We start from the raw sequence: 16,965 nt of genomic DNA, 5'->3' as shown, positions 1-16,965 counted from the left end.
AAAAAAATTGATCATTGTAATTCCTCTGTTAGAATTTGTCCAGCAGATTCACTCTCAAAATTATGCAGCAATATCAACATAATGATCACTGCAGAATTGTTCAGTAGGAAGAAACTATAAAACAATATAGTGCCCATTATAAAATAAAACAACAAAGTGCCCATTAAAGAGGCCTGGTTAAGTTAATTATTTAATAAGAATGAGAAAGAACTATACATGCTAGAGTAGAAATTTTCTAAAACGTGGAGATAAGTGAAAAAGCAAGCTGCAAAACAGACTATGATCCCATTTGTATTAAAAGAGGGGTGGAGGGTTTAAATTACACTTAGTATATTATATATTGCAGTAAATTACATTGTATATCTATACATTCAGAAAAATTTTAGAAGCCTACCAAAGTGCAATTTCTGAGAAGTGGAAAGGAAAGGACATTTTCCTTTTTCATGCTATTGTAACATTTGTTTTGTTTTAACTTGGAGCATACATTAATTTTTTATCATTGAAATACATGAAAATGTTGGCAGTGCTTCTCTATAAGTGGTGGAAATTTGGGCATTTTTTTTAATTTCTACTTTTCTTTATTCCTACTGTTATTATTGCGAGAGCATTCATTAAATTCATATGACGTAAAAAAAAAAAAAAAAACTTATTTTTAGAGATATTCTGCAGATCAGGAGGAAGGAGTGCTATTTATTGACCGGGGCATTCATTTAGAGATCCAGGGGAATGTAAATACGTGGAATGCAATTTAAAGCATCCACAATTCCCCTATTAGGTATCGTAGTTGTGTTTGCAGGCCATTATCACAGCGCGGGAACAGCTGTCACAGCTATTGAGTACATTCTTTATGCCTACCAGTTCCTTCATTGTGTCAGCAAAATGTAAATGGATCATTCTTCTTGGGCTAACTTCAGAAAACAATGAGTGCGTGATGATGATTTTGTTTTTGTTTTCATTTTGTCTTAATATCTGGCATTTCAAGAACAAGTTACATTTAGCATAACCTTCCCACAATTGCCGTATGTTGATTTCTCCAGGAAGCACACTGTGAATTCCTTAACGCTTGGTTACAGAGTCGGGGTTGTAAGGGCTAGTGAGCCGGCTTCTGGGTACCTGTGGCCTGGTCCCGGAAGCTACTCCTGGCGCGCCTCTGGCCAGCTGTGCGTGATGGTGAAGACAGCTGATTGCCATAGCTCTGAAACCCACAAGACACTTAAGCTGGTAGACAAGATGACCAAACTGGCTCCATTCTCTTCCTTTTCAGAAAGCTGCAAGAGACCCAGATGTCCACCGCCTCCCAGCTGGAGGAAGCGGAGCACAAAGTTCAGACTCTGCAAACAGGTTTGATACTCTGCATTCTTGGGAAGGCTGACGTGGGGAAGTGCTTGCATCTCCCCATCCCCAAGGGTCCTCCTTGAAGCCTTTTACCCCTCTTGGGGTGAGCCTGGAGGAAAAAAAGTGAGCCGTGTTCTGGGCTGCCTCAGAGGGCCCCAGGAGCTGCCTTACCTTGAGGTCACACAACACCCACGTTGAGTTGTTAGTGTGGAAGTGGGAGGATCTGAATTCCGGTTCACCCTTTTCCACAAGCCAACCTTTCTTTCTGTTTTTTATCCAACAAACACATCTAAATCCCTAAACTGTCAAGGGCTGACATTTCATCTTGAACAGTAATAGGAAAAGAATTGTTTCTTCCTAAATGATGTTTAAGGAAACAGTAATATCAGGCCCTTAAAATTTAAAGGATAACAGAAAACGTTGTGCTCTGTGCTGAAGCTTGTATAATTGCTTTAAACTTCTTTTTCTGTCCTTTCCTTTCTTTCCTTTTCTTTTGTATCCTACTGAAAGGAAAACAGCCCTGTATGTTTTATTAAAAGTGGATAAAACGTTAGAAGACATCATAATCAGCATCCCAACACAAATGACAGAGTGGGAGAGAATAATCACAACAAATTTAACAAACAAATGAACAATATCCAGAAAATACAGATATCTCCTGCAAGTCAATAAGAGTAGGTAAAGAGTTCAGTAGAAAACTGGTCAAAGGATATGAATGGCAATTCTCAGAGGAAGTTCAGACAGCTAATTTACACATGAAAAGTATGTTCAAGCTCATTAAGAATCAGGGAGATGCAAACTAAATCAGTGAAAGATTGTTTTGCCTATCAGAATGTTAAAAATTGATAATATCTGGTGTTGGTTGAGGGTGTGAACACCCAAATCACTGATGGGAATGGCAGTGGCCTTTTGGGGAGGCCAACTGGATGGCGTTTATCTGACATTTCGTTGTCTGAGCTCTTCACCCCAGCAGCTTCACCGCTAGGCATCCAGCCCTGAACAGGAGCGGGCTTTTACTTCTATCACCCAGGTGCCCACACGGAGAGACTTCCATGGCATGCTGCAAAGGGAGAAGGGCACAGGTCTCAGAAAACACTCGTATTACCCCATTTGTGGGGAAAAACATCCATGTGCAGTTATGTCTGTAAATATATTTTTTAAAGCTTGTAATCTATACATTGAACTGTTAATAGAGGCTATCTTGGGGGAGGGGAGGGTTTCTATGTTTCCTTCTGTGTACTTTTGTACTCTCTGCCTCTTTTTGATAGGAGAATGTATTACTTGTATGTTTTTCCTTTTTTTAATTCATTTAAACCATTAGCATCTTACATTCTGGTTTTATGTCCTCTGCCTTACAGCCCTGGAAAAAACACGAACAGAATTATTTGACCTGAAAACCAAGTATGATGAAGAAACGACTGCAAAGTAAGTGTCTGCTTTGCTTCTTCCAGCTGCACACCTTTGGTCAGCTATCACCTGATTTTGCTAATCTGTAAAAGATTTACCATCCGTTCACCCTGTCGTCTCCCGGCTTGGCAAAGCAGGGCAGGTTTTAGATCTCTACCACCGCAAGGAGTTCAGCGTCATTTCAGATGAGTTACTTGCTTCCATTTAATACTGAAAGGGTTATAGCAAGTTCTAGTACTCTCTGACCAATCTTTTTAACTGAAGCTTTTCCTTAATTATTGTAAGGCCTGATAACTCTATAAGTACCTTTTTCTAGGAAGGTTAGGAAAAGAATCTACTTATAAAAGGTACAACACGTGGGACATATTGTGGAGCTTCATCTATGCAAATCTCATTGCCTTGTACGTGGGCCCTTCAGGGGGCCTGTGGGGTAAGCACACTGCCCTGCAGGTGCATTTGCTCATGTCACATGTACAGTGGAGGTTTACCTGTGAGGACATGCACACCTGGGGAGGGCACATCCCTGGGCAGGCAGAGTCATTCGGGGCCACTTCCCACCAGGCTGTCTCAGAAGGAACCAGAATGATCCACATAGGCACCCTTGTTAGCAGCCCACTCCCCGGGCGTACCCCAAAAAGGAAGTAGCATTGCCATAGATCAGGGAAAGGTGAAGAGGCAACAGAGGTTGTTCCTAGCTGCAGCCTCCTCACTGAAGTCCAGGCAGGCAACACACCCAGCTAGAGTTAGAACCATGTTTTCCTGTTCTGGGAGGCTGTTCCCATCTCCCGCTGAAATGGGTGTGCCCATTGACGGCTGTGCCTTTCGGGCTGCCCTGCTCCACTAATAATGGTCTCCTGCAGTGTCCACACACACACAGTGTCTTGTGGGCGTTGGGGAGGGCAGGGTGCCCCTAATCGCGCCACCCTCCTCTTAGACTCCTGCTTTGTGTGGGGTGCTGATACCCAGTGTCCCCTGTCCCAACCTGCTGGGTCGGCGGCTCTCAAGGCACAGTGGGGAGTGGGCTCTTGACCCTTTGCTCTGGGTTGTTTGGTAGCCCGAGACCTGGAGAGCCCATCTGTCCCCTGGTCAGACCCAGTTTTGATCATGAGCCTGGAACTTCTGCCTAAAGATTAAAATATCCTTGTCAGTCTTGGCAACTCTGGCCAACTCGTTGCCCTTTGTTTCTGCTCCCAATGGAAACAGCCACGTCATTTTTACCCCTTCTCTTGAAGGGCTGAACTTGCGTGGTCCTGGACGAACTGGTTCCAAGGTACAGGAATCAGACAATTTCATTGGGAAAATTAGTGACTGTTTTTCACTCCGTCCAACCCTGGGGTGTCGCCAGCCAGGCACGTCCCCCCACCACCACCGGCACCACAGCATGTGTCCTCACCGTCCCCCAGCCGTGGCCACGGCAGAAGCCACACCAACTGCCAAGATGAAAACGCGACCATCTTGGTGCATCTTGGTGTCCACATTTGCTTCTCTTCTTTTGCCGACATGTCATCTTGGTTTATCTGTTGTTTCTGTTTGGACTTTATTCTACTAAGTAGGTTAGCTTCCTCAGTAAATGTAATTTTTTTAGCATTAGATTTTAATCTGACACATTGCTTTCAGTATTTTTTTTCCTATAGTTCTATCCTTAAATAGTCTGTAGCACTTCTTTTCTAAAATAATTTGATCTGTAGATGATATGCTCATTCCGTATCTGTTTTTCTCTTATTGACATCATTTTACTGGTGACATAATTCGTAGTGACTTTGTCAGTAATATGTTTGGTTGTTTCACTAGTTTTCAGTCATTTATTTTCTTTTTACTAAACCACACCTTTTTCTAAAAGCTTAGATATGTCTTAAATATCTATAATGAACCAAAGTTCACTTTGTTTTGCCCTTAAAAAAAAAATACATACACGCACACACCTTTGTATAACCAGCCTCTATGCCAGTGGTTTTCAAACTGGGTCACAATTGTGAAATAAGTTTAATGAGTGGTGACTAGCTAGTTGGGTGATACAATAGACTATAAAACAAAATAACAGAACAGGAAACGTCATAGCAGACTGCACATAGTGAGGTATTGTTCTGTGAAACTTTCGTTGCAATTATGTACAGCAATATAAAACTCTAAACGCCTCGTTATTGGGTCACATGTAAAATGTCATTCTTCTGTGGGTCTCACTCATAAACCATTTGGAAAGCCACTGCTCAGAGAGGGCCGTGCTCCCCTTCCAGAAGTCCGCACCTGCTGCAGTGCTCCCCTTTGCACACTCAGGAGCTGTGTCCCATTAGCCACAGGCATCTGTCCATGTGGGAGACAGAAACTGCCTGATAACACAAAGCATCCGACAAAACTCTTCGGAATTGACGCAGAGGGTGCCAGGTGTCCTTGTGGACAGCTTGGTGGTTATTTAGTGGTCTGTGGCTTGGACCGATGAGTCCTTGCTTTTGTTACTGGGCTTCTGTGGAGCTGCCCAAGTGCATTCGTGCCCATTCAGTTGCTTCATTTTAGGGGTTGAGGTTGAGGAAGTAATAGGGAACAGTGTTCTCTTGGGTTTTCATCTCTAGCCAGAGAAAACAGTGCTGGGAAAGTGACTGGGGGAGACAGAGCCTGAGAGAAGAGCTGCGGAGTCCCCTGTTGCCCCCCTCTCGGGCCTTGCTGGTGGCCAAGCTGGTGGACGGGCCACTTTTCTCAGCCAGGGTCACCTGGTGGGGCCCTACTCTCAGGTGTTCCTCTCCATGTGGTGGGCCCAGCGCTTGCCTCTGGAGGTGATGCTGATGGTTTTCCAGCCTCAGTGTGTATCTAATTACTGTTTGGAGACTCATTGACTCAGCAGCCCTCTGTTATTTTATAGGTAAGAACATTAAGTCTTGGGAAGGTCACCTGATTTGTCAAGTTCCCCAGGGAATAGCAGAGGCTGGGTCTCCTGACCCCTAAACCAGTCATCAAACTTGGGTTGACCCCTCTGGCATCATTTGAGAAGTGGTGTTTAGAAAAGCATTTCTACACCAATATTTCCCATCGTATCAGTGTATTTAAATATTTCCCCCCAAATCCAAATAGGTGAAAATCCATGTTACTCACTCAATTTCATCTGGCTATCATAAATGGGAAATACAGTCCAAAAGTTGGGGGCTGGATTGTCATGTAAACACACTTTGCCTCAGGCCCGTAGCCGTCCTCTGCTCATTGCCCTCCCGTGACACCACTGCACGCTCTCAGGAGCCAGAGTCACCATTGTAGAAGTCACTCTGTCTTCTCCAGTGACGAGTGGGGAGGCGGGGAGTGTGGTGCGGTGCCCACGTGTGCGTGAGAAGGAGATCATCGTGGTAGATGATGGGCATGACTCAGAGATGACAGATCCATTCATTGATTCCAGACTGTCATTGAGGGCCCTTCTGTGCCTGGCCCTGCACTGGGCTCTGGAAATCCTAAGATCAAAGGCAGACCCCGCTCTCTGCAGGGGCGCCTGGATCAGTGGCGAGAAAAGCCACTGCAGTCCAGCACAACCACTCCCATGGTCAAGGGGCACAGGTGCTGGCTGCCAGAGGGGGTGTCCCCTGTGTCAGCCAGGGTCCCCACAGGCAGACAACACACTCAGATCAGGATAACAGGGTATGAGTGTCATGTCAGGACTGTTTGCCAAGGTGTGGGCAGGGAGGAGGGGAGCCATGACATGTAGCTGGGTATTGCAGGGCTAGTACAGGGGCTGTGACCACCCTCAGTGTGAAGGGGCCAGAGGAGACAGATGTTTCTGGAACCCAGAAGGTGAGGGCTGCCTTGGGAGGGGCTGGCAGCAGGGGAGCATCGTCACCCCCGACCTCACCCTCCTCCCGTGAGCCGGGGCTGCGCATGGCCAAGCCCCACGGATGCCCAAGGGCAGATGGAGAGATGGGAAGAAGGAGCTGGAGGTGCAAACAGAAGATCTCCAGAACAGGGCCCAGCATCATCACAAAAGGCTACCTGAAGAGGGTGATGATCTGAGCCGGAATGGCGAGTTCCGCTCGGGGTTGCTGGTGTAGGCCTCGAGGAGCGCAGTTTGTGAAAACACAGGGCTCCGAAGGGCTCGCACAGAGGGGCCCGGTGGGCAAGGGGGCATGCGGTGGTGCTGGACCCAGGCTTACATGGGGCTTGGGCCTTTCCTAAATCAGAAGTGACAGCCGAGAGCCACACGCTCACTCAAATAGTTCCCTGGGTAAGTCATCCACAAAGAATGCAGCGAATGGCCTGACATGATCATTGCTGCTTTTCACTTTGGAGGCAATTGCTTTGATCTTGGAGATCTCTTGCGAAGCTTCCTCTGCCTTCCTCTCCCTTTTTATTTTCGGGGAAAGTTTTGTCACTTTAGCATCTGCTTCAGGCCCAACCTGCATATATTGTGTTAGGTTACACATCTCGTTTATGTGCATAAATATAAGACCCCAGGAGCAAGTTTTTATTCCCATGAATGGTCTTAAAAGATTTCATAACGGTTTCTTTTCCAGGAGGGATTCCTAGGTTTTTATGGACAGGAAACTCAGGCAGGGAACTGGGGAGGCGGGACGAACACGGGCTCCAGAGACAGGCTGGCCCGGGAGTGACCGGCTCGGCTGCACTGCTCGCTCGCCGTGTGACCTTGGACAAGCCGATTGACCTCTGTGTCTCGCAGCTCTCCCCTGTGCATTGGGCATGGCAGGCCTGGCCGCAGTCGTGTCTCTGGATGGTTATGACGTGTCACGAGGTGGTGTGCACGCAGCATCCAGCACAGCAAGATTGACAGGGAGAGGCGGCCCCCCACCAGCTCACCGCGGTGCTCGGCGTGCACTTCTGAGCTCAGCAGGCCTCGCAGGTGACCTTGGTGGCCTCACCTCCCCCGGGAGATCCCCTGTGCCCTAAGGAGGAGCATGGGTTGCTTGTCTGTCCCTGGGAGGTGTTGCTCGCCCCCGTTTTGGAAAGAGGCGTCCACATTGGGGGCCCTGAGACCACTGCGAGACCCCCGGCTCTTGTGTCCAATCATCACCGTGCATCAGCTGGGACAGCATGGGCTGAGTGTGACGGGGATGGCAGCAGGAAAGTTTCCATGTGTAGGCTTGCAGCAAAATGTAATTAGCCTTTATGTGCAGAACAAGGACCCATTGATGAGTACAGCTGGTCTTTGTTTTGTCCTGTCACTGAGAGTGGGAGGTAAAACTGTTCTTCATGTTTATTAATGCAAGATTCCTTAGACAAATGGCAAGCACAGTTTAATATTTGTTGGAACATAGGGGCTTTTGCCAAAACAGTTGTTGTGTAAGAGTATTGCAGGCTTTCAGATTATAATCGTTTCTGGGTTAAATAAATGAATTATTTCCCTGCCCTATTTTTTTTTAATAGTTAAAAAAGTATCCCCTTCTCAGATGGTCCTCCTGTTGGCAGATCTTCCCACTTCTCTTAGCAAATGGAGATTTTGCACCCCAGTTGACTTGAACGTGGAGAGTCCAGCAAAGCCAAGTGCCCGGCTCTGGAGGTGGGCAGCCGCCTTGGGGCGGGCAGAGCCAGCCCCGGGGGGAGGCTGGACACTAGCCACCCTCGTCTGCAGCTGTTCACTTTCGCTGCCACACAAGCCAGAAGGAATGCTGCCCTCCCAGCCAAGTTACTTGGGTTCTGGGCAAAAGTACAGGAATTCCCATTTTTGCTAAAGTCCATGGCCACCTCTTTGCTCTGTCCACCCCCCACCCCTCGCCAAAACCCTGTTGGAGAAGGAGCTTCTGCAGAAGCCCGTGCAGTCAGCTTATTAGTTTCCTCCTAACGTGTGGACTGGGGCTCTGAGCCACTGATGAAAGAAAATACTGAATTGCACGGCAATACTGCATTTTTTTATAGCTCATGTTAGTTTTAGAAGAATTTGCACCTCCCAAACCTTTCCTGCCAGTAAAATTCACATTCCTTAAGGTTGTATTCCTTGCCTATATGCTTTTTAAAAAGAATGACATTGTCCATACACACTCATATAGTGCATTACCAGAGACATTTACGAGGACCTTTCCTTGAGTTAATTTTGGAGTATTTTTCTTTATACCGTGCACATAGGCAGTGTTTTATCACAAAATGCCATGTGCTCGGGGAAGGCAGAAACGGTTTCCCTCAGCTAATTTGGCTTAGGGCTTTCTTGAGATTATTTAGGGGAGCTGGACTCCGCATCGTGGGGCAGGGAACACCGTGTCCCAGCAGTGAGATGCCGAGGACCCACGTGGGCAGAGCCTTCGCACTGGTGGCCGCTGGGGGGAGCCTTCCGTGCATGTGGCTGGACCACGTCAGGTGGTTGCTCTTGCGTGTTCTGGTTTGCTCCTCCCCAGAACGGTGGAGGGAGGTCCCATGGTGCCCATCACGTGGGGGGCGGACAGTCCAGGGACACGCAGGGTCAGGCCCCAGGCTCTCTCCCCTGGTGGCCTTTCAAGCCCCCGGTGGCGTGGCCTTAGCTGGGCGAGGGCTGACGAGGGGATGGCAGGTGCTCCTGGGCAACTTCAAGTCTTCCTTCCACCCCCCAGAAGCCCCGTGGTATCTACCCTAGGGGGACAGTTTCTCCTGTATTTTTTTTATAGTCCCACATGAAAGATTCAGGAAACCAGGCCAGAGCCGGGTGACTGAGCCAGAGACTTCCAGAACCATTTTGATAATCACCTTAGCCAAATATTGTCTCCCCTGATTGAATTTGCAAAGACCTTCTTCAGTGTCCTGAAACTGAGTCTTTGTGCTGTGCCTTTAAGAATAAAATTTCCTATTTCCTGTCTTTTTGATGAGTCATTGATTTCCAGTATGGACTACTGTAATTACCCTGGTTAGATTAATTTCCCTAAAAATAGAGAAGCAGCTACTTTTATGGTTTTGAGGAGTATGCACTTGAATAAAGAACCTGCTGTCCCTTAAACCTTAGAGAGAACCAAAGCAGACTTGAAAGGGAGAAATTATGCCTTTTTTTCCCCTACATCTTATCTCCAAAAGAGTTTCACAGCATTTTGTAGAATACCTGGGATTTTTCCATCCCTGTACAAGTATGTTTGCTTCACGCCTAAAAATTGGAGGGTTGGGCAAGCCCTAAAAGGGTTTCCTTGAAGTCCGTGCTGACGGCAGCTCTCCCAGCCTCCTTGAAGCAGAGCAGACCCGAGCTGAGGTTTCCCCGCGTACAGGTAGCTTTGCTCTCAGCAGAAAGAGGGGGTACCTTCATATTTTCAGATCCTAGTAGAAATCTCTTGCTGCCAAGAGTTTTTTACCTTTTTCATGGACTGCAGGTAGGCTTAGAAACTAACTACAGGGCATCCGTGAGATTTGTCCACCTTTATTTACTCTTCCTTGCTTGAGCTCATCTTTTCTAAAGGCCTGTATCATATCAGCGGCTAGAACTACAGGCTGAAAGGGTGGGGGTGGGGGTGGTTCACAGATGTGATCTGCACACAAACACACGGATTCATACACTGCTGATAGAAATATGTATGCATACCTGTGCATACATGTTTGACTATAGAGGTAGCACACTTCTCTACCCAGCATCCTTTGAGAGCGTACGAAAGAGAACACCATTGTGTCTAAGATGTCACCTGGGTTTGTGTGTACAGGGCTCCTGGGGGGTGGAGGGAAGCCTTGAAGTTGCCCAGGAGCACCTGCCATCCCCTCGTCAGCCCTCGCCCAGCTAAGGCCACACCACCGGGGGCTTGAAAGGCCACCAGGGGAGACAGCCTGGGGCCCGGGATTCTGAGCCCAAGGTGGAGGCCTGGGGCCTGACCCTGGCTGTCCCTGGACTATTTCCTCCCCTACATGCTTTTACCATAAAACGTTAGTCTCTTTAGAGATCCTTGAAGTTTCGCTAATTCACCATAGAGGTAAATCTTGGGGCACTCACAGTTTAAAGCTAAAGGAGATGGGTAAGGGATTATTGGGGGAAAACATCAGTTTGTGGAAGATCGTGGGCTTCTAGTGACCTTTGACGTGGGCCTTCTACTGTGTGCCTCCCTGCTTCTCAGAACTGTAGGGATCGAGTAGGCTCAGGGATGTGTCCCTGCAGGGTGCATGCTGCTGCCAAGTGCAGACCGAAAGCCACCCCGGAGCAGGCCTGGATCTCTTTCCTCGTATACCGAGTCTGAGCGCCGTTCCTGGTGTAGCGCAGACACGCGGGACGTTTGTTGACTTAACCTGTCAGCAGGAGCCTTCATTGTGGAAGGCAGGTGGCCCAGGGTGGGGCGGAGTGAGGGTCTCCATCTCCGGGGCATTTAGCTCGGAGACCGACCAGCAGGGACGTTCGCTCTTGAAGGGCAGACCACAGAGGCATGTGCTGGCATCTGAGAGGAAAGCAGAAGCCACCAGACCTCTGCGTGCGTCAAGGATGAAGAATTGTGATGGGGGCCTCGCCCGCAGCACCCACACCCCGCCTGCCCCCCGTCCAGCTCCTCTGAAAGCCGTGAGGTTCTGACCCATCACGGGGAGACCCCGGCTGCTGCCGCGAGGGCCGTGGACTCTCCAGCTCCATGACACGGCAACCCTGCGCGCTTCCGAAGCAGCAGAGGAGACCCGACCTCCAGCCAGAGCCCCTGCTGAGGGCCTAGGGCAGGGGGCGGGAGGGCCGGCAGGAAGGAGAAATCTTCCTGCCTTCGGAGGGAGACTGATCCCTTTCATCTAACATTTATTATTTTTGATTACGAAAATCACTCATAGCTTGATAGTAAAAAGACAACCAAAGGGAGGTTGAAATGGGAGAAAATATTTGGAAACCACATATCCGATTAAGAATTAGTATCCAGTATGTATCTATGTGTATATATGTGTGTGTGTATATATATGTATATATATACATAGGAATCCTTCAACTTAACAACAAAAAGACAAATAACCCAGTTTAAAATGGGCAAAAGACTTGAACAGACATCTCTCCAAAGAAGACATACAAATGGCCAAAAAGCACATGAAAAGATGCTCAACATCATTAGCCATCAGGGTGATGCAAATCAAAACCTCAATGAGATAGTGCTTCACACCCTTTAGAATGGCTGCTATTAAAAAATATATATATATCGGAGAGGATGTGGAGAAATAAGAACACTCATTCGGGACTGTAAAGTGGTGCAGCTGCCGTGGAAGACAATTTGGCAGTTCCTCAGAAAGCTAGGTATAGAATTGCCATATCCAATGTTCACAGCAGCAGTATTCACAATTGCCAAAAGATGGAAGCAACCCAAGTGTCCATCAACCGATGAATGGATAAATAAAATGTGGTATATCTTCATAATGGAATATTATTTAGCCACAAAAATGAATGAAATCCTAATACATGCGACAACATGGATAAACCTTGACAACATCATGTTAAGGTGAAATAAGCCAGACACAAAAGATAAATACTGTGTGATCTCACTGATTTGAAACAATTAGAATATGAAAACTCATCGAGTCAGAATCTAGAACTGGTTATCTGGGGTAGGGGCTAAGAAATGGAAAGTTACGGCTTAAAATGTACAGGGTTCCTATATACAGTGATGGAAATGTTTTGGTAATGGATGGTGGTGATGGTAGCACAACTGTGAACACAATTCAGCACTGAAGTATATATCTGAATATGATTAAAAAGGGAAATGTTAGATTGTAGATATGATAAAATTAAAATTAAAGAGAAAATCCATGGAGCTACACTACACAAACAGTGACCCCAAAATTAAGCCATGGACTTTAATTAATAGTACAATTATAAAAATATGCTGTCATCTGTTGTAACAAATGTTTTACCCCAATGCACGGTGTTAGTGGTGGAGTGGTATATGGGAATCCTGTATTTTACACGATTGTTCTGTAAATGCACGACTTCTTTAATAAAAGGGAGAGAAATCATTCTTGCATAATGTTCAGAATATAGAAAATTCTGAAAGTTTTAAACAGTAAAACATCATTCATAATCTCCTAACATGGAGATAGCTACTGTTAATATTTTTGTCATGTTTGCTTCCAGTCTTTTTTCTATTTAGTGCATATCAGATGACCTCTAACTGATATCTTGTTTTGATTTCTAGTTTTTTTACTTGACATGTTAAAAAGATGTCTTTCGTGTTGTTAAATATTATTGAGAAGCATAATGTATACTGCATAATATTCTATCAAATAGGTGTGCCGTCAGGTAGTTACCCATTTATCTCCCTGTTGCTTGTGAGTCTGATCTGTTACGCTGATTTCCCTACCTTTGGGTGTTCAACCCGGAAGCTTTTACTTGCTTTCTGTTCTGCCAGTGGCCTTGGCCTCTTTTGGATGGATTCCCCTAGGCCATCGTCAGAGAAGAGAGTTTAGAGCCAGAGTCCAGTGCTGTACACATGCAACTCCTGTTTTGTGACATTATAGATGTCGCAGCCTCGTTTGGTTTAAAGTACCTGGACAGTGGAAGGTGAACGAGGCCTGCTCAAGAGACCCTGGCTCCAGTTCCAGCTCTTTCACCGGGTGTGGCCTCATAAAGTCCCCTCCCTTGGCAGCCCAAGTTTCCTCGTTGGTAAAGTGAAAGCACTGGGCTTGATGATGCACAGGATCGATGAGCCTCCCCACTCTTCAGCCTCTTGAAATTTGTCGTCCAGTGGCTTCCCAGAAGCCCTGCTCCAGTGTACTTGCCCAGCAGCCTGTGTGCAGAGTGGCCTTCAGGGAAGGCTCGATCTAGGGCCAGGGGGAGGCGGTGTGAGCTGCAACGGGAGGAGCCTGGGTGTTGGGCCACCCAGAGCCGTGTGATTCCTGACTCCCTGGATCGAGTAACCCCAGGCAGGGAACTTAACGTCTTTGAGCCTTAGTTTTCTCAGTAAAATGAAAGAGTGCCATGCAGAGTGCCTGGCACAGCGTCTGCACACATGCTCTCAACGAGCAGTGGTGCCTCTGCTGCTTGGCGCTTGGGCTGGAGGGCTCCTAGCATTGTGTGTGCCTGACACCTGCTTCTAGGTTTCTTCTGACCCCAAAGAATCCCATCTTTTTCCATATTGGACTCTTGAAAATGAGTATGTTGGTGTCGCAGGACCTGCTTTTTGATTTGTATTAATGCACTGACACTGTTAGAGTACACCGTTAAGCGTCGTGTTATCTTCCTGCGGACTCTTAATTTTAAAAGTCTCTATTAGTTATCTTTTGGGTTGGTGCTCATGTCAGGACAGAAAGTTCCAAGTTCAAACCGTTAAAGAGCTGTTAATGCCTTAATACATGTGTCCCTACAAATGAGCTCTGGGGGTTAATAACCATGTAGCACTTGTCTCCTAGAATCTACACGCCATGTTTATGGTGGCCCCACTGTTTAACTTGGGACCAGGTCGCCAAGTGTGTGGTCCTCACCCAGCTGGCGGTGGCCACGCAGTGGCTCTCGCACACCCACGGGTCCAGAGAGCTCTGACTCCATCTGGCCTGGAGAATTCGGGGCTCTCTAGGCGTAACACGAATTAAGGGAGGTGCCAAACAGCTGGCACCAGCAAGGCTGTCTGCAGTTCTTGTTCTGGGATGTCGTCAGAAAAAAATTTTCTGGAACAGGCCTCAAGAATGAAAAGTTTCCTATAGGAAAGGGAGAGAGAGGCAGATAATTGAACACATTGATCTCTTTTGTGGCGTGTTTGCCCTTTCATTCTCTTTCCGAGGTGCTGTTTGTTGAGGAATGTCTCCAGTTGGCAGAAAGACACTGGGGTTTCTCATATTTCCCCGCCAGCTCTCCTTTCAGCCAGAGTTCTGAGGCGAGCCTGCGAGATGAATTTTTAATGCAGAACTTTATAGCCTTGCTCTTGCAGCCCGACTGCATTGCTCTCCTGAGCCTTCAGATTTAATGCTCCGATGCACAGAGCACAGACTCACCGTTGGTGAGAATTAACCCCCCAAGTGACCTCACGGCGGCCCTCGAATTTCCCTAAAGGTAAACCAGAGAAGTTGGGAGGACAAATTTTAAATTACCTAGTGTTCGGAATGTTATCAAAACAGCTTGGAGCACAAAAGCAGAGCATATTCTTGGAATTTTATTGGGTAGCGTATATTTTACCTTTTCGGCTGTTTTCACTTTGAAACATCTTTGCACCCTTAAAAAGGCTTTGTAAGTTGTAGGACTTAACAGAATATATGGATTACTGGATATTTTCCAGTTTCCGTGGAAAGCCAACCCAGAAGTAGAACTCCAGAATTTGTTATTTCTAATGGGAAAAGGACTTGTTAAGTGGCTAAATCTGTGTGTTGACATATGGCTGATTGTGATTTTCTTCTGGTACTTTTCTGTATTTTTGAAAGTTTTAAAAATAAGAAAAAAAAAGTTTAGAAAAAGTTGTATGTAAAAATTGCTTGAGTTTAAATAAGTAGGAAAGGAGGGAGTCTTCAGTAAGTGGCGCCAGGGTAATCAGTTATCTATTTCAGGGAAGTAGAGTTAGGGCTGTGACTCATGCGAAATCAATTCTAGATGTTTTAAATTTTTAAAGATAAAATACAAAACTGCAAAAACACTAGGAGCAGTTTTAGGTGGATATTTACATAATGTGGGGATGGAGAAGGTCTTTCTAAGCATGGTGTCAAAGATAGAAATCACAAAGGAAAATTCAAATTCAAAGCTTTCAGGTGTGAATTTAATTAATTAATTAACTAATTGAAAGTTACATAAACTAGAAAAAAATATTTGCAGTCTATATGACAGAGAAAGGGCTAATGCACGTAAAGAGCCCTTACAAAGCAAGGAGAAAAAGTTGAACACCCGTATAGAAAGCTCTATGTTTTCAACCCCTTACTAGATGATTCTTCCGTAAGCATCACTTATAGGGCCGCCGTAAATGTGGCATGTAGATTCCAGGAGACAAGTGCTACGTGGTTACTAACCTCCGGAGCTGATTTGTAGGGGCACATGTATTAAGGCATTAACAGCTCTTTAAGGCATCAACCCCTTGCTAGGTGATTGTTCCGTAAGCATCACTCCATAGCTTCTCTCTTCTGTACAGATAGCCCCATCTCCCCCTCCCCTTCATTGTCACTGCCGTAATCTTGGCTCTTTTCATCTCTTGGCCTCACTACTGCAATATCTTCCCAATTTGCCCCACTGCTGCCAGCTTCCCCCAGACTCATCCATCCTTTGAGTATCTGCTAAAAGTATTTACACCTCATAGGAGGTGCACGTTATTCCATGAGCCACAGTAAAAGAACCAGCATCAGGAAAAAAACATCCGTGGCTGACTTTGATAATGAACTGAAGGCAAAGGTGTATTTTCAGTCTGAGCTAAAGGACATTTCTTTTATAAAAATGGAGGCAATACCTCCTACGTCAGGGGTTAGTTTGAAAACCCGTTTACGCAGCAAGTATCTATTGAGTGCCTGCTGTGTACTAGAGAACGTCCTGGCACGGGTGCTCCCACATTGCCCTGGGGCTCTTCTCACCCCCTGGGAGGGCCACTTCCTTCCCATAGCTTTAAATTCCGTCTGTTCACTGAAGATTCCCAAAACTGTGTCTGCAGCCCAGACCTCGCCCCTCGCCTCCAAGCTCGGCCTTTCTCCCCAACGAGCATCTCAAGCTTTATGTGGACCAATGAAACTTCTCATCTTTCTCTTCAAGCCCAGTCTCGCTGCTCCTCCCCTTGCCCGCCTGCAGGCAGTTCTCAGCCCAGCAGCCAAGGTGGTGCTTTCACGTCCTAAGTCAGACCACGTCACCCCTCGCAGAGCCCTGAGGGGCTCCCACAGAATCCTCATGGTAGCCCGCAGCTCACTGTGCAACCCGGCTCCCCCCTCGGACCGGCCACCTGCTGCCCACCGTCCTTCAGTGGCACCAGGCGTGTTCCCACCACGGTTCCCTGTGCCGGAAAACTCTTTCTCTGGATGGAACCTGGCTTCCCACCCTCCCTGTGGCCTTCCCCAGAGAGGGCCTGTTTCAAATCCCTCCTCCTCTTCCTGGCTTCTCTGTCCTCTTTCTCCACTGTCCTTTCCTCCATAGCATTTATCACCTTACAACGGGCCGCTTACTTCCGTATCTGTTGATCTCTCATGGCTCCCAAGAAGGAGTCTTGTTACTCTGTTCGCTGCCATTTCCCCAGTGCCTGGAAAAGAGGCCCTGCAAGCTGTTCCCCACACGTTCCTAGAGTGGAGGAGATCAGGGTCCCTGCCCCTATGGGAGAGTCTCTAAGCAAATCAACAAATAGCCATATAATAAAAATTCAGGTAGTGTTAAATGCTATGAAGAAATTAAGAGAAGTTAAAGGAATGGGAGTGCCACCCAAGTAGTCAGGGAAAGCCACTTTGCTGAAAAAGAAATGT

The 16,965-nt window shown here is 46.8% G+C and overlaps 1 protein-coding gene across 8 annotated transcripts in view; it reads left to right on the top strand.

Moving 5' to 3' along the window:
- Positions 1-16,965, top strand: part of CUX1 (cut like homeobox 1) — a 362,321-nt gene that overhangs the window by 212,628 nt on the left and 132,728 nt on the right. For all 8 annotated transcript variants that reach the window (XM_037815379.1, XM_037815378.1, XM_037815376.1 and 5 more), the window contains exons 7-8: positions 1,265-1,341; positions 2,694-2,760. In XM_037815379.1, the coding sequence (XP_037671307.1) occupies positions 1,265-1,341; positions 2,694-2,760 (144 nt within the window). The remainder of the gene's footprint in view (positions 1-1,264; positions 1,342-2,693; positions 2,761-16,965) is intronic.

The sequence above is a fragment of the Choloepus didactylus genome, chromosome 21, assembly GCF_015220235.1.
Source record: "Choloepus didactylus isolate mChoDid1 chromosome 21, mChoDid1.pri, whole genome shotgun sequence".
Classification (NCBI taxonomy): domain Eukaryota; kingdom Metazoa; phylum Chordata; class Mammalia; order Pilosa; family Megalonychidae; genus Choloepus; species Choloepus didactylus.
The sequence above is the reverse complement of the archived record's forward strand: the minus strand, read 5'-3'. Positions and strand labels throughout refer to the sequence as shown.